This window comes from Callithrix jacchus, chromosome 8 (genome assembly GCF_049354715.1).
Source record: "Callithrix jacchus isolate 240 chromosome 8, calJac240_pri, whole genome shotgun sequence".
NCBI classification, from domain to species: domain Eukaryota; kingdom Metazoa; phylum Chordata; class Mammalia; order Primates; family Cebidae; genus Callithrix; species Callithrix jacchus.
In genome coordinates, this window is record NC_133509.1 from 100,303,177 (window position 1) to 100,323,726 (window position 20,550).

The 20,550-nt window shown below is 41.5% G+C and overlaps 2 protein-coding genes across 61 annotated transcripts in view; one reads left to right on the forward strand and one right to left on the reverse strand.

Annotated features, from left to right (window-relative positions):
- Positions 1-13,314, reverse strand: part of LOC118144963 (uncharacterized) — a 59,881-nt gene extending 46,567 nt beyond the window's left edge. For 5 of the 11 annotated variants that reach the window (XR_013521266.1, XR_013521265.1, XR_013521264.1 and 2 more), the window contains exons 1-2: positions 12,155-13,118; positions 9,256-9,433 (exon numbers count right to left, since the gene is read on the reverse strand). Coding sequence is in view for 2 of the 11 variants with exons in the window: in XM_078335174.1 (XP_078191300.1) it covers positions 9,256-9,433; positions 12,155-12,303 (327 nt within the window). In the remaining 9 variants the exon portion in view is untranslated. Of the gene's footprint in view, positions 1-598; positions 8,501-9,255; positions 9,434-11,078; positions 13,119-13,200 lie in introns of those variants that run through there. The other 6 variants (XR_013521263.1, XR_013521262.1, XR_013521269.1 and 3 more) reach the window with 5 other exon arrangements.
- The window catches only part of FUT8 (fucosyltransferase 8), a 351,449-nt gene continuing 342,392 nt past the window's right edge, over positions 11,494-20,550 (forward strand). For 43 of the 50 annotated variants that reach the window (XM_078335129.1, XM_078335160.1, XM_078335128.1 and 40 more), the window contains exon 1: positions 12,405-12,815. The gene's annotated coding sequence lies outside the window, so the exon portion shown is untranslated. Of the gene's footprint in view, positions 11,615-12,404; positions 12,816-20,550 lie in introns of those variants that run through there. The other 7 variants (XM_078335143.1, XM_078335144.1, XM_078335148.1 and 4 more) reach the window with 1 other exon arrangement.

Here is a 20,550-nt window from a genome sequence, read left to right on the forward strand (position 1 = left end):
CAATCAACCATAAACCATATCAATGGTATTGAATAACTATTCAACCATGCCCCAAATCTCATTAATCTTTAATCACTTTTTTACCCAGTCATCAAGTTCTTCAAAATTTTTGAAATTTGCTTTCTGCTATCCATTCCATTATTCTCATTATTTCTTGTTCAAATTATTATCCAGAGCCATGCCACATACGGTTGTGTATGTCATGTACTACATATGGCAGAGACATTAGTGCCTATCAAATATCCATATACTCCTCTACATTTCCTGTTAATTCCCTGTTAGTCTTCCCTGTTGGTTCAGGGCTATATGACTTCTACTGCCATTATTTATATAAACTCTTCAACTCAACACATGATAGCATTAGCTTTTGATAAACCTATTCTGGAAATTAGCTTTTGAATGGCTGTCTCAAGGCCAGATGTGGTCACTCATACCTATAATCCCAGCACTTTGGGAGGTTTGGGAAGGAGGATTGCTTGAGCCCAGGCATTCGAGACCAGCCTGGGCAACATAGAGAGAACCTGTCTCTATGAAAAACTAAAAAGTTTGCTAGGCTTGGTGGTGTGTACCTGTGGTTCCAGCCACTTGGGAGACTCACGTGAGAGAATTGCTTGAGCCTGGGAGGTCGAGACTACAGTGAGCCATGATTGTGCCACTGCACTCCAGCCTGGGCAACCATGGGAGACCCTGTGTCAAAAAAAAAAAAAAAAAAAAAAAAAAAAAGGCTGTCTTTCTTATATGAAGACAGTTTTGTGCCATTATCATACACCTTTCACCTTTCTGATATTTTTAAAAGAAGCCATGAGAGTTGCACTTATATAACTCATGATTTCTCCTGAGCTCACTTTTACCATACCAATGTAAGGGATGCCGAGTCAGTTGGTGAGAAGCTAGATGGTGCAAAGATGAGCTCTAACAAAGCTGCTTGACTTCATAAACAAAACCAAACCCAACAATTATTGGAAACAACACATTGGGGAATTTGCAAAAACCAATATGAGGACTGATGCTGAACTGAATTGCTGATATTGAAAATAGAAAGAGGGAATGATAAGATCTAGGTGTGAATACTAGAAAGCTTAGGAGAATTGCAGAAAACTGAAGGAGAAAGCAAGGGAAACGAGTATAGCAGGATACCAAAGATGTCAGTCAGTTCCTGTTTGCTACACCCATGCCCATAGCCCTTGCTGTGGGGGCAGCCACCACTGCCTTGAAGTAGTTTTGACCACAAGTAACACCTAATTCGAGGCCAGAAGACCCATGATGTGGCTTGGTAGAAAGATATGCAGGCCCAACAAGACTTTCTTTGCGGGAGAATGTGTACCAGGAAACTGAGAATTTGCAAGTTAAAATAGTATCTATGCTGTAAGGAAGATGAAATTATAAGGAAGCAGCAACCAAAGGGTAGAATAAAAAATAAAAAGGCTGGGTGTGTTGGTTCACACCTGTAATCCCAGCAGTTTGGAAGGCTGAGGTGGGCAGATCATTTGAGGCTAGGAGTTCGAGACCAGCCTGGCCAACATGGTGAAACCCCGTCTCTACTAAAAATAAAAAAAATTAACGGAGTGTGGTAGTGCATGCCTGTAATCCCAGCTACTGGGGAGTCTGAGGCACTAGAATTGCTTGAACTCGGGAAGTGGAGGTTGCAGTGACCCAAGATCATGCCACTACACCCAAGCCTGGGAGACAAAGTGAGATCCTGTCTAAAAAAGAAAAAAAAGGAGAGTGAGTTGGTATTGAGAGAAAAACAGGAAAAGAAATGCCATGGGGAATGCGGAAATGTGAGAGATGGAGACGTGGAGGGGCAGCTCTCTAGGTACCTCAATATCCAACAGTGTTTCAGCTCTGGGATAAGTCTCAGTTTTTCTTTTCAAACAAGCCCCTCTTTCTTTGAAGTAAACTGAGTGATTCCTGGGTCCTTGTACTTTAAAGCACTCAAGTAAGTTGCATAGTCTTCTCAGCCATTATGATATGTGAGTGTAGGAGCCCAAAAAATGGAGTGTGATTTTTTTTTTTTTAGAATGGGTCTTGCTCTCTCACCTATGCTGGAGTGCCATGCATGAACACAGCTCTCTGTAGCCTTGACCTCAGGCTCAAGCGATCCTCCCATCTGAGACTCCAAAGTAGCTAGGACCACAGGCACGCGCCATCACGCCCAGCTAATTTAAAAAATTTTTTGTAGAGATGAGGGTCTTGCCATGTTGCCTAGGCTGGTCTTGAACTCCTGGGTTCAAGCAGCCTCCTGTCTCAGCCTCCCAAACAGCTGGGATTTTAGGTGTGGCCGCCCAGAGTGTATTTTAAACTAAATGATCGGTCTTGAAATAAATACAAGTTAACCCCACTTGACCTTTATCTATGTAGGTTTATAAGTCTGCTTGTAAATCACACCAGCACAATTTATAGGGAGTTGTTTTTAGAACCTTTACTCCTTGCTTTAAATACCAACAGTTGTGTTATAGCAAGTACTGCAGAACTGAAATGACATTCAGACTTTGGTCTAGGAAATCTTGTCAATCACTTCTTTCTTCTGCTTCCTTAGTTTCTGTTTTCATGTTATCTTGACTTTGGATTTAAATCAGATAATTATAGGGTCTGTGAAGGCTTGCTTCAGTTTAGGGTTTTTGTAGAGCTATAAATGGCTAAAATTTATGGTGTACTTATTCAGTGTCAGGCTCTGCTCTTAAGATCATTATAGGTAATGACTTATTTTATTGTAACAACAACCCTAAGATGTAGATAATATTATTATTCCTACAGTGCAGACATGAAACAATGAGACAGAGAGAGTTTTAAAGTTTCCCAAGGTCTCACAGCTATTAAGTGGTGAGCAAGGATTCAAATATAGTTAAAATCTATATTCTGAACCATGACTTTATATGGCCTCGTTCCCATGGAAATTTTGGAAGATCCTGACTAACCAAAGGTTATAAGTTTCTCAATCCTGTTGGCATTTATATTGCAATGAAAATTAATTAACTCATTCAATAAATATGCTACATGGTGGTGATCAAGACAGACAGGCAGGATCTCTGCCCTCGCGAGGGCCTTCTGGTTTTTCAGACTTTTCTCAGTTTGGTTAGAGTTAGTATTTTCCCATCGGAATCTAATTTGCCCTTGGGTTAACACATAAGGTAGAATTTTTGCCTCTGAAAAGCTGACTGTTAGGACTTTAGTGATTTTAGCAAGATTTATTCTTGCTGTAGCAAGTATTTATATCATACTGATAGTGGTTAATTTTTTGGGGGGGAGCTGGAATTTTTTCCTCTGACCTTGTTCCTACCCATTCTTCCCCAGATTGTATCTCTATTTTTGGATTTTTAATTAAAAAAAAAATTTTTTTTTTAGACGGAATCTTGCTCTGTTGCCCAGGCTACAGGGCAGTGGTGTGATATTGGCTCACTGCAACCTCTGCCTTCTGGGTTCAAGCAGTTCTCTGCCTCAGCCTCCTGAGTAGCTGGGATTCCAGGCATGTGCCACCACTCCTGGCTAATTTTGTATTTTTAGTAGAGACGGGATTTCACCATCTTGGCCAGGCTGGTCTTGAACTCTTGACCTCATGATCCACCCGCCTCGGCCTACCACAGTGCTGGGATTACAGGCGTGAGCCACTGCACCCAGCATAGATTTCTAATTTTTAAAATACAATAATGTATACTTGTTTCTGTAACAGTTCTTTCAAAATGCTTTTTAGATTTGTCTCTTTTTCTTTTCCTTTTTGAGATGGAGTTTTGCTCTTGTTGCCCAGGCTGGTGCACAATGGCATGATCTCAGCTCACTGCAATCTTTACCTCCCGGGTTCAAGTGATTCTTCTGCCTCAACCTCCTGAGTAGCTGGGATTATAGGTGCCCACCACCATGCCTGGCTAATTTTTTGTATTTTTAGTAGAGATGGGGTTTTACCATGTTGGTCAGACTGGTCTTGAACCCCTGACCTCAGGTGATCCACCTGCCTCGGCCTGCCAAAGTGCTGGGATTTCAGGCATGAGCCATGTCAGGCCAGATTTGCTTCTTTTTATACAGCCTTATTGATCCAGCCTAACTCAATATAATTTATTAAACTGCAATGGTATTGTATCAATAGTATGAGAATTAGTGGCATATAACAGTAAAACCTAGATAATAGTAGCTTAAATAAAACAGCAGCTTATTTATTTTTCACATAAAATAATTCTGGAAATGAGCAATCCAGGACTGGTGTGGAGGCTTGACAAAGTTGTCAAGGACCCAACTCCCTCCCAGTAACTATTATCCTATCCCCAGGGTATAGCTATTCTCCTCATGGTGCAAGATGGTTGCAAGGGCTCCAGTCATCACATCATCATGCCTCAGGTAGTAGGATGGAGAGAAGCAATAAGAAGAATGTATCTCCTTCATTTTAATGATTTTTAAAAAATATATAAGCACTGCACAACTTTTCTGCTTAGATCTCAACAGCCAGAATTTAGTCATACACCCACAGCCATGACAGGGGAGACTAGGAAATGTAAGATTTTAGTTGAGTTGCAATAGAACCATCCAGAAATGAGGATTTGTTATTATGAAAAATGAGAGAAAAGATATAGAAAGGTAGGTAATCTGAAGTTTTTGCTATCGGTACCTTACATACAGTTGAGATCTTATAAAAATTTGTTGATTCACTTTCATAAACTTGATGATCTATTCTTAGTGGTATCATCCAGGTCATTAATGAAGGTAATACATCTAAGAATTTTTCTAGGGTCAGGTGCGGTGGCTCACACCTGTAATCCCAGCACTTTGGGAGATCATGAGGTCAGGAGTTCAAGACCAGCCTGGCCAAGATGGTGAAACCCCCGTCTCTACTAAAAATACAAATTAGCTGGGCATGGTGGTGAATGCCTGTAATCCCAGCTACTCTGGATGGAGGCTGAGGCAGAAGAATCGCTTGAACCCAAGAGGTGGAGGTTGCGGTGAATGAAGATTGTACCATTGCACTCCAGCCTGGGCAACTAGAGCAAAACTGCGTCTCAAAAAAAAAGTATTTTTCCTTTTCTTATTTTTTTTAACTTTATGATAATATAGCATATCATTGCATTAATTTCTTCTAAAATAAACCCACCTGGAAATAGCTTAGGCAAGATGGAAACAATATCGCAAGGATATAGGGAAAGCCTAGAAAGAGATGAGCCTAAGCAGAAGAAAAGGCAGAAATTCAACTACTGGTCAGGAAAACCTGGAACTTAGCATTCCACTATAATAAGGATACTTCTGTCTTCTCTGCTTCCTCTGTCCATTGACTTTATTCTCTAATGCAGAATGAGTTTCTGCACTTGGCAAATGACTAATGACTTCTCCCAGATTTTATATCTAGGTAAGGCTTGAGATAATCTCTCTTCCCAAGTCTAAACATCCTGAAGGAATGGATTCATTGGCCCATCTTTAGTCAGGTGTCCACCTCTTGACCAATTAGGTGTGACCAATGGACAGCAGTAACACAGCTCTTCTTGCTGCCATCATAATAGAAGTGTGGGCATGAGAGCAGTAGTTCCTATAGGAAAGGTGGGTGCTGGCCACACATTAATATACATTACAATTTTGTGTGATATAAAAACACAGGTCAGTGGTCTGAATTAAATGAATGGTAAAGGTAATGTATAAAAATGGTTTAGCTATGAATAAAGATTATTTAATAGGGCTGTAATGTATACAACATTTACTATATGTCAACAATAAGTGCTTTTTATATGTTGAGTAATTTATTCCATACAACCCCATGAGCTAGGGGTCATCATCCCTTCTTATAGATGGAAAAAATAGAGCTCAGAGAGGTTAAGTAACTTGCCCAAGGTCAGACTGTTACCAAGCACTATTTAATGTGCATAGAGGCCAATGGCCAATACTATGGCACTAGCTTTTGAGAAAATAAAAGATTTATTGTAAATCAACTGCAAGGAGACAGGAGGATATGCTCTGTTGCCCAGGCTGGAGTGCAGTTGTGTGATCTTGGCTCACTGCAACCTCTGCTCCTGGGTTCAAGTGATTCTCCTGCCTGAGCCTCCCAAGTAGCTGGGATTACAGGTGCCCACCACCATGCCTGGCTAATTTTTGTATTTTTTAGTAGGTTTCGCCATGTTGGCCAGGCTGGTCTTGAGCTCCTGGCCTCAAGTGATCCGCCTGCCTCCATCTCCCAAAGTGCTGGGATTATAGGTGTGAGCCACTGTGCCTGGCCTGGGCCAGATTTTATAAGCATAAAGTAATGAGATGTGATTGGATTGGATCCTGCAATAAGACAATGCTGGGAGGTATGATTTGATTGGATCCTGCCATGGGGTGAGGCCAAGCTTGATATGATTAGATCTTAGATCCTGCCATGTGATATCCCCTTCTTAATTCAGTCCCCACTCCTCAGTCAGAGCACTTAGGTTCCCGCTGTGGTTGCAGACTCGGTTCCTCTGGGCCTGTTCAGGTTAGGTGACCTTCAACCTGGGGGCACAGGGTAACTGGAAAACAACTCACAACTTTGTTACAGAAAAGTTGAACCAGATTGGTGTGATGTGGTTGCAAGATAGCTAGTAAGTCTGAGGGTAATATAGTGGCTCAATACTTCTCTATCCTGAGTTGGAAACCTTGGTCAATTTTGATGAAGCAATTATTAGTTATTTCTCTATCTCTGTTTGCCATACCAAAGCTATACGAACTTGATAAACCTTGTAATATCTTAAAAGGTTTTAATCTCTTCATCTGTAAAAAGATTGGATTAAATCAAATTACTTTCTCCTTCTTAATACAGACAATACCTTATTTCTGAAGGCAAGAGTATGAGCTATTATATTTAAAAAATGTTAATGTATCCAATATATTTTAAAAAATAGAGACGGGGTCTTGCTATGGTTGCCCAGGCTGGTCTAGAACTCCCAGCCTCAAGTGATCCTCCCACCTCGGCTTCCCAAAGTGTTGAGATAACAGGCATGAGCCATCATTCCTGGCTATATCCAATATTTTTTAGTGCTTCTTGAGACATCTGTGTTAGGAACTGAGATTAAATTAAAGATATACAAGATAGAGTTTATGCTTACAGTGTTACAGGGTAACAAACAAACAGAATTATTGGTTTGTGGAATAGTCCAGGAAAGAGCAGTTTTCAGGAGTGGTATGACCACAGCTCAATCATATCTTCAAGAGTTTTCTCTCTCTCTGCCATCCCCAGTAGGCTGACTTCATTTTCAGGTTAGTTCCTCTTGCAAGATAGCTGCCAATGGCAATCTGGGTCACAGTGTGACTTGCTCATATCAGGCAGGAGAGAACTCCTTCCCCTAGGAATGAACTGAAAATCCTTTCCTTTGATCTGATTGTGCTAGTTTACCCTGGTCCTAATAGTTTTCAAGCATATTTTAGTCTAGCATAACCTAGATGCTAGGTCATACTGCAGTGAAAAATACTCTCAAATTTCAGTGGTTTAAACTACAAAGGTGCATTTCTTATTCAAACCAGATGAAGATTGGAGGCAAGCTGCTTTACATTGTCCTTTTTTTTTGGAACTTAAGCTGAGAGAGGTTTTACTAATACTTAAGATAATACTGGTCTTGAGTCTGGGGAAGAGTAAACACTGTAAGGACTTATGCTGGCAATGAATTGTTCTACCTGGAATTGACACATACCACTTCTACCCACAACCCACTACAGACTGTTGGCTATAGCTAGTCAGTCACATAGTCCAGCCCAACTGCAAGGGGAGGAGGGTAGCTGGGGTGGGTGTAGAAAAATGTATTATTTTTGTATGTCTGGAAGGAGAGAGTAAGCATGATAAATCTCCTACCATATTAAGGAATCCATTTACTGGCTAATTGAGTTGCCCTTTTGTAGTTGGAGTTTGGGTGGTTACCTAAAAAACTGGCAGATAAAAACAAAAATAAAGAGCCCTATTAATAAGGAAGGACAGGAATGAATATTGAATAAGAAATCAGTAGTGTGAACGATAGGCTGCTTTATCCCAATGGAGAAGACAGAAATTTCAGCCGTGGAGGCAAGTCATAGGGAGGGATAGTCTGGCTAGTTTCATCAGTCTTTAAATTAATCACTTCATTTACTTTTCTAATGGGAAAGATTTACTCTAGCTTTTTAATGAGTACATATAGAGTTTCTGTTTAAGGAGTTGGCTCACTTTAAGGAGTTGGCTCAAAAGTGACTTATAACACATTGAATTTGAAAATATAGATTCTTAGTTTGCAGGAGGCTGAACGGGGAGGATAGCTTGAGGCCAGGAGTTCAAGACCAGCCTTGACAACATGGGTGACCTTGTTTCTAAAAAAAGAAAAGAAAATATGGACTCTTTTTTTCCCGTATTTCATTTTTGTAGTTATTGTCAATGGTATGTCAAGTTGGCTAGGTTTATAGTTTTAGAACTGGGAACAACTAAAACTTACCTAGTTCAACCCTTTTATTTTACAAATGAGAAAACGGAGGCCCAAATGAGTAAAATGATTATCTCAAGGTCACTCTTTCTTGCTCATGGCAGTAACAATGCTGCCCTTTGGATGACTTCCTGGAAAATGGGATCCTATAAGTGAAAAGTAGCTAGAGCAACAATTATGAAACAGCAGTAACAATTAAGAAACAGCAGCAACAATGAACAATTATTCAGAATGCTTCCATGACTGACAGTCAATTGGTACACATTGTAGAGATAGAAAAATTTCTAAACTATTTGGTAAGTAGCTTATGCTAAGCCTTCTGAGTGCCTCAACCCCTTGCTGGAACTTCACAGATCTCCCTACTATAAAAATAGGATCCATCTCAAAGGTTTATTTGAAAATTAAATGGTGTAGGTAAAGAGTTTTGCATGGGGCCTGGTGCTCAGCAATATTACACTTTGGCTATTATTTTTATTACAGTCATAATAAAATGGTAGTAAATTTCAAACTAGTTTCTACATGAATGTTCACAACTTAGGAAATGCGATAGCATTCAAGTTCATTAACTTTGATCTAGCTAATCTCTCAATAAAATGGCCACTCATGTACTCACTTTAACTTTCATTTTGATCTTTTCCATTGTCTAAGAGTTGACTCCTTCTTGCCTCACACCCAAGTCCCCATAGCTCTGGCTGATGGTTAAGAATCTAACTGAGGCTATGTAAAAGAAAACAATGCATTGACACAGTATAACAGATCATAAAGATTGTTTTGCCTAATCTTTTGTTGAGCAGAACTTGTCTTTAACTCTTGGGATAAGCAAAGATGGACCCAAACCTAGTTTGGTGAGGGAGAGGTGGAATAAAAGTGGAGTACTTATACTTACTTTATCACAAACTGGGAGTGATGAGCAGCAGAGGCAAGCAGTTGGGAGAAGAGAACGAGAGAGCCCAGGAACAGGGTGGTAGGTTGTAGCTTGTGGAAAAACGCTTTTGACACAGATATTTTCTGGTGGCCAGTGATGTTTAGAACTTTTGGGAATTTCTTCTCTCTCAGAATTTAACCTGGCAAGAGAAAGACTGAGTTCTAGGAATTTTCCTTTTCAGAGAGTAAAATAAATATATTTCTTAAAAACTGGAACTGTTGTTCACATTGAGAAGAGGCGAGTAAGCATCCCTTTTATAAGCAAATTTCCTGGAAATTCATGATTGGCTTGGAATTTAATGTGTAAAGACTTGTTCTCAAATATCAGTTGTTTGACAGAGACCTCCAGTTTTGGGATGGCAGCTAAATCTTGAGCCTCCCTTGGAAAGGGTTTTGATAATAATGCTCCATCACAGTGGAGAAGGACATTGATTCAACAAAGCAGACTTCAAAATCGTTCAAAAATTAGTTTCTGAGTGTATTCAAGAGATACCAAAGTTATTTGTTATTTTAATGTACATTATACTGTTCTATATAAATGTTCCAAATCCTAGGCAAAAAATTCCTAGGAAACATTCTTTTTTTTTTTAATTGGAAGGAAGTAGGGAAAATAAGTGCTTTAATTCCTAGGATTTTGGAAGCAAAAATGTAAGGCCAGACAAAAATAGAATTTTGAGGCAAATGTAAAGCTTTGAACTTAGATATCTCAAAGTATTATACAGTGTAAGCTATCATGACTGTTAACCAACTAGAAATAGCTATTTTCTTTCTTTTTTTAAATTTAATTTTTTATTTTAGAGATGGGGGTCTTGCTATGTTGCCCAGGCTGGAGTGCAGTGGCTATTCACAGGTACCATCATGTGGCACTGTAGGCTGGAACTCCTGGGCTCAAGTGATCCTTCCCGCTTATTCTATCTTAAAACAAAAAAAGGTTAGGGCCGGGCGCGGTGGCTCAAGCCTGTAATCCCAGCACTTTGGGAGGCCGAGGCGGGTGGATCACAAGGTCAACAGATCGAGACCATCTTGGTCAACATGGTGAAACCCCGTCTCTACTAAAATTACAAAAAATTAGCTGGGCACGGTGGTGCGTGCCTGTAATCCCAGCTGCTCGGGAGGCTGAGGAAGGAGAATTGCCTGAACCCAGGAGGTGGAGATTGCGGTGAGCCGAGATCGCGCCATTGCACTCCAGCCTGGGTAACAAGAGCGAAACTCCGTCTCAAAAAAAAAAAAAAAAAAAAAAAAAAAAGGTTACACTTGATTGTTAAAATATTTAAAAAATGCTGTGTTTAAACTGAAAAGTAAATATCCACCCCACCTCTTACTTCTAAAAATTATCTAGCGAATGACTGATAAGATTTGACCTTTAATCCCACATAAGCCTAAAATTTGTGTAAATTTCCAATAACCAAAGTGTGTCATTTTTATACCAGAATTTTGTTCTGCTTGTACACTTAGTTCAGAAATCTCCTGGAAGAGAGCATCCATGCGTTTACAAATTGTTATTCAATGACTGTATTGAATGCTGACACACAAACTGAACTAGAACATAATTCTGGCTCTGCCAGCATATCTTTTGTGTGATCTTGGATAAGTCACTCCATTTTCAATTTTCTTTTCTCACAAGGAGATAACAATCATAAAAACGACTGCAAAGTACAGCACATCATAGAGTGCTTTTTGTTTAAAGAGCTGACAATAAATACGAGTCAAAAGGTCTAGCAAAGCCTCCCTCGGAAGCTGAGCTGCTTGAGGACAAGGGATTTTCTTGTTTTAAATCAGCAGTACCTTATTTGTGTATCTATAATAGAGTTTCTGGTACATAAGAAGGTCTCAATAAATATGTGAATTTATGAATATTAGGCAGATTGCAGTCTTGACAGGCCACTGCCTCTTAAATCTCTTTTCTGTGATCTTTTAATATGTAACATCTAAAAGGCCGCCGCTACTTGCTTTGGGATAAGTATCCCCGGTGTGTGCTTTAAAATGCCCAAGCCTAGAGAAATGATTCTTGTCTTCAGGGCACCATTTCGCTTACAACCGTACTTCGCTCCAGGCTTGGGATCTGGGTCCCAGAGCTGCAAGGGAAGAGTTTGGAACGGGAAGCTCATCTTCCGGCCCTCTGATTGGCCGGCTCGCACTCCACTCACGCGGCGCGCTACTCTGATTGGCCCTGGCGGCACCCCCTCGGCCCGCGACTACTTTTGTGTGTCGGGGCGGCGCGCTCCGGTCCTCCCGCTCAACTGTCGGTCTGGGCTGCCTGAGCAGCCCTTCGGCCCACTGCTCTGCATCGCGGGCGCCGGGAATTTTCCGAGTCCGAGCGGGTAGGACCCATCTTAGGGCAAAGCCTCTCCCCTCACCCCGTGCTGTTCTCTTTGCCATACTAAATAAACTTCCGCCTCAGAGGGGCTGTCGCAGCCGCGGGTCGGGAGAGGCCGGGCATCGAACTCAGGCCCTCGTGGGCGGTCTTTCTTTTCGAGCGAATGTGGAAACACAGCTCTCACAAGATAAAGTAGGGCTTCGCTGAATCGCCTGGGGGGACATATGTCATTGTAGGATCGAGCTGGAAGCTGTAGCCGAGCGGCCAAACGCGGGCTGCAGGGGCTGAGCAGCAGCAGCGTCCACCCCGAAAAGTAGCAAGGAGCCAGCTTCAAAAGCCCTAGTGCGGGTGCCTCCTAGGGCCGCCGACTAAGCTGGCACAGGCCGGTCAGTCCCTGGCGCTGTAGGGAGCACGGCATTCTCTGAAGGCGGCTCTCCCCCAGGGATCCTGGATCCGCTGGCGCCCCACTTAGCCTCCGGCCTTCAGGCGGTAGAGGGCGGCCTACGCCGTGTGCGAGCCGGCGCCCGCGTGCGCAGCCGCTGACCTGCTGGAACTCTGCCGTCCCGCTGTGGCCCGCGGCTCTGCTAGGCGGTGGATGCTGCAGCTACGCTCTACACGGGCGCAGCGAGGAAGGGGGCGGGGAGAAGCCCTGGCACATGCCAGGGTCGCCGTAGGTGGCAGCGGCCGGCGCATGCGCGCCGTCTCCCAGAAGCCAGGAACGCCGAGGGGCGCGCGCCCCCATTCGCGCGCGCACGCCGGTGCTGGCCAAGGCTTCCCCGCCTGCGCTCGTTGTCAGAGCGGCTCCGGCGCGTGCGCGCGTTATCTCCTGCCGACCCGAGGTGCCGGTTACCTCCGCTCCAGGCCCCCTCCCCCGGCCCCAGACGACCCGTCCCTTTCTCTCCCCGCGGAATGGGGCCGGCGCTGCTCGGGGTCGCGCGCCCTGGACCCGGCTCGCGCTCGGTCTCGCGCTGTCAGCGACTGCCCTGCTCGCGCCGCCTCGCGCTCTGCCTCAGTCAGTGGCGCCGAAGGCTCCGTTAAGCGGCGGCGGCGGTTCCTGTTTCCGTTTCTTCCTCTCGGTTTAGTCGGGAGTAGCATCCTCCCAGCCACCCTTTCCACTCCGCCACCGTGGGGCAGCTACGGCTGAGGGCTGTGGCTTTGGCGGCTGCGACCGGGGACGGCGGAGACCGCCTGTGCTCCAGCTTCGGGTAAGGGCGTTCTGGGAGCCGGGCCCCGCGCGCCTCGGGGTCTTGGGCTGGGTAGCGCGCGGGATCTGAGGAGGCTCGGCGGCTGTCCCTGCTCGTTTCCCCGGACCACCCCCGGGCCTGTTGCTGCAACTGCTGCCGGTTAACCAGTGGCTCTCGGAAAAGTGGGGAGGGAGCCACCGGGACGCCCTGGCGGATGCCTTGGCGCAGACCCGGGGGCGCGGGCAGAGGGTGAGGGGCCCGGCTGTCCAGCCGGGACGCGGAGAGCAGCGCCGCCGCTGCCCTCGGCGTCGCGCATCCTTGCCTAGGGCAGGGGCCGAAGCCTAGGGGGAGGAAAAGGGATGGGAGCGGGGGTGGGAGGTGTCCGTCCTCTCCCCTCCACGCCTACCTTCCCTTCGCCAGCAGCTCGGTCCCTGGAGTCGCGGTCTGTGGGGAGGAAGATGCCGGTGTGTTTTGGGCTCTCTGTGAGTGCTGCTCGGGCTAGAAAGCAGGGAGTGGACCCGCAGAAAGATCCGCGAGGGACCGATGAAGGGCAGTTAAAGGGTCTTGTGCAGCTGTACTCCCTTTTGGTGTGCAAATGACGAGCTGGCGGCTTTTGAGTATCTAAACTTACTTGGGAAGGTTAAATGAGTCCATATTTATTAGTTCTAGGAGGTTTGTCCTGTAGGAGTGAGTGGGTTGTCGGGTGCAGCACCTGTTCTTTCTTCACAGTGGGGATTGCAGCCTTCAGAGACGCAGTGTCTTTCTTAAGTGGCAGTATCATGTTTAGGGTTTGTCCCTGATAAGCTTTTAGCATTTTGCCCTATATTTTTGAGGCCTTGGATAAAGGCACGGAGAGGTGGTGGTTTTTTTCCTATGTTTGAATTATTTACAGTTTATTTAAACCCACTCCAGAAGGTGGACCCAGAAAAGCCAGAATTCTCCAGTAGATAACACCAAATTTCAAGGTTTTGCGGAACAAATGCAACACAAGTTTTGTGTCAGTTTAGAGTTAAACGCATCTCAAGTAACTGACCTAACTTTTTTTTTCTTGTTATTCCTGGAGTTAGCGGCATATTTATTTTCTTGATTAATTTTACATTCCATGTCTAACAACTAATTCTTTAAAGAGGTACATAATATAGAAAGTATTTTAGGCAAGAAATTATTTAAGCACTACAGTATATCAGATATGTAAGAAATAATGGAGCGAGTTATAGTCTCCACTCTTTAAAATAACTGTAAAAACATCCAAAAACCCTGTGCCAAATAATAAGACCCTATGCATTGTTATCCTTGTGAAATCTGCTATGTGTGTAGAAACTCTTAATTACTTGATTTGTAAATACTACAGTAGTAGTGAGAAGGTGGGAATTTAAGCGTTTGTAATAGTCATTTTACAGGTTTCGTGTGTAAAAAATGCAGGGAGTTAGAGATGAATAAGACACATACAAGGGTAGTTCCAAGACATAGATTTTCTTTTTGCTGCTTTATAAATTGAGAATTCTATTTGAATTCCATAGATGAACAGCTGGAATTAAACTTGCATGGATTGCAGAAATAGATGCAAAAACGTATCTTTGGTCAAATTGTGAGTTAACTTGAAGGGTACTTGTGTAATAGGATAGTGATTCAAAATAATTTCCATAAGATATGGCATTATATAGGCTTTATTTTGAGGTTATTTTGAATTTAAAAAGTCACCTGAAGTTGTTTTCCTACAAATCAGTTTTATTTAAGATGTATAGAATTGAAAAAAACAGTAATTCTGATTACATTCTAAATTGTTTTGTTGCAAATTCTTACGAGTTATTTTTATGAAATTGGAGTGTCCTTAAAAGTGGTGAATCTTAAAATTTGCTAGTGGATTGGAAAAACTTGTTACTTATTATTTTTTTAAATGCAGTTATATTAGTACATTGGTCTGGAGGGGGAGCTAGTGCCAAAGCAAAGTATAGCTTGATAGCTGTTTGAACTTTTAAAACACCTAAAACCAGATTTTTATGAGTAGGAGAAACAAATTTTTAATTAAAAGGATAAGGAAATTGATGTGGGCTATATATGTACATAATTATTTGTGGAGTGAATATATTGTGTATTACGAATTAGTTTAAACAATCTTTTCATGAGCTGCAATAATGGAAAGCTAAATGCTTAAAGATTTATTGGATTTCTCATTTAACAATCTCTAAAATGTATCCCCAAACTTTTTAACCTTTTTGTTCTATTCATCAGAAGAGAAGGCATGTATTCTTAACCTGTTGTGTATGTTGTGTATTCTTAAATTTTGTTTTTATAATAGCTATAATCCTAAAATTTCAAAAACAAAGCCTCAAGTAGAATCTTATATGGGGAAAGGTATTAATTGTGTGATAAGCTAAGTGTTTATCAAAAGTAGATCTAATTTTTTTTTTTAAGTAGAGATAACTCCAATAAAAAAATGGACCCTTTAGCCGTCTGCAGAACAGGATCCCAAGGTCACTTAACCCTTATCTCCTGCAATATAATGCAGTGAGTCCAGCTGATCTACCAAATTGAACTTGTGCCTTTGAATATGAAGCAGTTGTTTTGTGGCCTGTGGCATTTCATTTAGATTTCTGAACTGTAATAAATTAGGTATGTTAATTTACTTCTGACCATTTACATACTCTGTAAATCCAAGCCTAGAAATTTATAATTATATATATATTAAAATCATTGGAATATTGAGTTTTCTGCGAATAGTGTTTGGGCTGTTTGTTACCCATAGCTCTTCATTATGTAAATAGAATCTCAATGCTGATAAATTAAACAGATTCTTCATTTTGTTAATGGTTATTTTTGATTTATGATAAACTGCATTTAATGAATTTCTTGATTCGGTTAAACGGCGGATACATCCATTTCATATTATAGCACATTGATAAATGTAAAAGAAAGTTTTATAATCATAAGAGTAAATATTTTAAAAACTTGAATAAATTACTTTATTAAACATATAACTAAGATTTTAAATAACTCTGAAACAAAAAGTATTACTATTATGGTACTTTTTTTTTTCCAAAAGAGTTGGGATCTTGGGATCTTGCTGTTTTTTCTAGGTTGCCCTTCAACTCCTGGGCTCAAGTGATCCTCCTGCCTCAGCCTCTTGAGTCACTGGGACTATAGGCATGTGTTACCACATCCAGCTTTATTATAGTACTTTTGTATCCTGCATCAATACTGCTTCTGTTGATCCTTTTCAAAGGAGATAATAACTTCTGGTCTTCAACAGTAGTGTAGCATCCTCTTATTGATTCTCTGGCTTATATTTCACTATCATATAGTATAGAGTTTCTTTGTTGGAGTTTGAGTTGTTTTTACATTGTAGCTTGTTATAATAAGACAATTAAAGATACTAAAAGTAAAAGATGTTTACAAGTGATTTTTAAAAAACCTTAAAAAAATTCCCAACAGAAGAATATTATATGGGGATGTGTGTAGATTTAAGATTTTATTTTCTTTGAGATCGGGGTGGGGAGTTGTCTCACTATGTTGCCCAGGCTAGAGTATAGTGGGATGGTCACAGATCACTGCAGTCATCACCTCCCTGGTTAAAGCCTTTCTCCCGCCTTATCCTCTGGGGTAGCTGGGAATACCGGTGCATGCCACCATACCTGGCTAATTATTTTTTATTATTTGTAGAGATAAGACCTTGCTAGGTTGCCCAGGCTTGTCTTGAACTCTTGGGCTCAAGTGATCCTCACTCCTTGGCCTCCCCAAATGCTGGGATTACAGGCGTGAGTCACTATACCCAACTCTTTTATTAAAAATATATTTTTATTTTTTAAGTTTAAAAGAGACAGGGTCTCGCCATGTTGTCCAGTCTGGTCTTGAACTCCTAGCCTCAAGTGATCATCCCAGCTTGGCCTCCCGTGGGTGTGAGCCACCATGCTTGGTCATAAGATTTTTAAAAATTGATTAGTTTCAAGTTCCAACTTTTCTTTCAACATTCTCATCTTCTGCCATTATTTCCTTCCCCAGCCACCATCCATCATCCAACAGTCTTCCATTTGGAAAAATGGGAAATCAAACCAATAAAGTTAACCTTACCACCCACTAGGTAAAGGTTTTTCTTAATCTCTGCAATAGTCTGAACATAAAACCCATATAAACTTTATATGAGACTGCACATTTTCTTTTTAATAGAAGAAGAGCAAATAGGACCTATGGGATTATGCCATATTTGTCAATGTAAGGGTTACTTTTGCACTCTTTTTTTTTTTTTTTGAGACGGAGTTTCGCTCTTGTTACCCAGGCTGGAGTGCAATGGCGCGATCTCAGCTCACCGCAACCTCCGCCTCCTGGGTTCAGGCAATTCTCCTGCCTCAGCCTCCTGAGTAGCTGGGATTATAGGCACGCACCACCATGCCCAGCTAATTTTTTGTATTTTTAGTAGAGACGGGGTTTCACCATGTTGACCAGGATGGTCTCGATCTCTTCACCTTGTGATCCACCCGCCTTGGCCTCCCAAAGTGCTGGGATTACAGGCTTGAGCCACTGCGCCTGGCCTCTTGGTAAACTGACCGCCTCAACAGCATGAGATATATAGGTTTACTGATAATCCTTATTGCTTCCAGACATAATTACAGACATCTAGCCCTCTATTAACTAAAACTTTGTTTATTTTTAAGGTTCAAAATATTAGAAGTATCTGCTTCATACCTCTCATAGGTTGTCAAGTGTGCACAGAACTAGAGATATAATGTTACTTTTAATTTGTAAGCAAACAAATGATACTATGTTCTGAACGCTGAGTAAGCTGAAAAGATGTATACTTACTGAGGATGTACCAAATAATGAACTAAAGAAACCTGGTAATGTGAAATTAGAAATAGTTCCTCTTAATAATAATAAAATAAGCATTTGGGTTATAATGGCATAAAGATATAATGAAAATGAAATCACTAAAGAAGTCTATTTTGGAGAAATTTTTGTCAGAATAGACAATAAAGAAAAGAATATATCCTTTTTTAATTTTTTATTTAAGAGATGGGATCTCGCTCTTCCCCAGGCTGGTGTCGAACTCCTAGGCTTAAGTGATCCTCCTGTCTTGGCCTCCCAAAATGCTGGGATTACAGGTGTGAACCACCAAACTTGGCCAGAACACATTCTCTATATGACTGTTTACAGAGGCTTACTTAGAGTAGTACAGAAGTACCTAAAAGAAAATAATGATAGTAACTAAAGTGTTCTAATAGGATCATGTGTTCATTTATACATGTATATTTGTATAGTACCTGTCATTTGCTGTTTCCATTTGTAAATGCAAGGTTGGAAAATAAGGTACCCAACTTTTGGAAATTATGAAGGGAAGTGCATCTAACGTTTAGAGAAAAGTTGGTTTCTTCATATTTTAGTGACACTTTTCAGCATTCATCACCCTTGAACAGCACGGGGTCTGGGGCTAAGACCCCCATCAAGTTGAAAATTCACATGTAGCTTTTAATTCTTCAGAAACTTAATTACTGATAGACCTGACTTCCAGCCTTACCGGTGACATAGTCGACTAACACATTACACCTTATATGTATTAAATACTGTGTTTTTAAAGTAAGCTAGAGAAAAGAAAATGTCATTAAGAAAATCATAAGGAAGAGAGACTATATTACTGTTCATTAAGTGGAAGTGGATCATCACAAAGGTCTTTATCCTCATTGTCTCCACATTGAGTAGGCTGAGGAGGAGGAAGAACGAAGGAATTAGTCTTATTGGTCTCAGCATGGTAGAGGCGAAAGGAGGAAGGGGAGGCAGGAGAGGCAGGCACACATGGTATAACTTTATGGCAATAGATCATATTTCTGTCTTTTTTGCTTTTTCATTTCTCTAAAAATGTTTCGATATGGTACCAATCCTTCTTCCACTGTTTGCTTTAGTTTCAGTGACCATATCAGAGAAGAGTCCATGTCACTGAAGGAGTCAAAAGCAGTCTTGAATAATCAGAACCCTTCTGCTAGATTGTCTGATGTCATTTTGTTTTTGGCATTCCTTCTACATGTTTTTTATCGTCTGGTACTGGATTGGAATCACTCATTGAATCATATTTTTAGAATTCCCCTTGTGTGGTGTCTGTTTCTTAAATTTTTCCAATATTCATATCTTGAAACCCTTTAACTCATACTTTTTTTTTTTTTTTTTTGCCATATTCACAGTCTTTTTCAGGATTTCTTAGATTGGACCTATGGCAAATCCTGTGAAGCCATGTATAATGTCTAGACATGGTTTTATGCAGCAGGAATTTCTTGTTTCAGGCTTGATGGCTTTCATGACTTTTTCCATAACAACGGTGGCTTCTTCAGTGGTGTAATCCTTCCAGACTTTCCTGATGGTCTCTTTATTGGCATTCTCTTTTATAGAGTGACAGTACTTTCTGTCGTTTACTGTGTCCAATCAGCCTTAAAGGTCCTTATGACCCCCTGATTTAGAAGCTGAATTACAGACATTGTGTTTGGGGGCAATTAGGCTACTTCAGCACCTTTGGTTTTGAACTCATGGGGTGCTGGGTGGCCAGGGGTATTGTTCAGTAGTAAAATAACTGACTTCAGGGATAAAGCATCAACAGAACCAATCCAGAAAAAAAAAGGGTTCTTATTGTCCAGGCCTTTTTGTTGTACCACGAAAAGAGTGGCAGTGGGTAGTTATCTTTTCCCTTCAAGGCTTGGGGGTTTGTAGCTTTATAGATAAGGGCAGTCCTGATCATGAACCTTACTGCATTTTTACAAAACAGTGGAGTTAGCCCATCCCTTCCTGCCTTAATCCTGGTGCTTCTTCTCTTCCATACTAATGAAGGTTTTTTACGGAATTGTTTTCCAGAATAGGGCACGTTTGTCTGTTAAAAACTTGTTTAGGCAGATATTCTTTTTGTTGTTGTTGTTTTGTTTTATTTGTTCTTAGGCAGATATTCTTTCTCCATATTTCTTTTTTTTTAAAGAGATGGGGTCTTGCTCTATTGCCCAGGCTGATGTACAAATGACATGATCATAGCTCACTGCAGCGTCAAACTCCTGGACTCAAGCAGTCCTCCTCCTTTTCAACCTCCTGAATAGCTGGGATGCAGGTTGCACCACTATGCCTGGCTAATTTTTAAATATTTTTTATTTTTTTGTAGAGACAGGGTCTGACGGCGTTGCCCAGTTTGGTCTTAAATTCCTAGCCTCAAGTGATCCTCCCACCTGGGCCTCCCACAGTGCTGGGATTACAGGTGTGAGCCATTATACCTTCCCCCCAGCAAATTAAAAAAAATTTTTTTGTAGAGGTGGGGTCTTTCTGTATTGCCCAGGCTGGTCTTGAACTCCTGGCCTCAGGATCCTCCTGCCTCATCCTCCCAAAGTGCTGGGAATACAGGAATGAACCAGTGGGCCTGGCCTCCTCAATGGTTTTCTTTTTTTTTTTTTTTAATTTTTTATTGGATTTTAGGTTTTGGGGTACATGAGCAGAGCATGCAAGACAGTTGCGTAGGAGCACACATGGCAGTGTGCTTTTCTTTCCTTCTCCCCTTCACCCACATTTGGCCTGGGGAGAAATGCCAATGGTTTTCTTAATGGCATCTGGAAAGTTGTCTGCTGCCTCTTGGTTGTCAGAAGCTGCTTCTCCTGTTACTGTGATATTTTTAAAGCCAAACCTCTTTCTAAAATTATCAAGCCATCCTTGGCTGGCATTATGTTCTAGATCCTTCACCTTCCTTTTGCTTTAAGTTATTGTATAATGACTTTGCTTTTTCTTGAATATTATTACAGTTTAT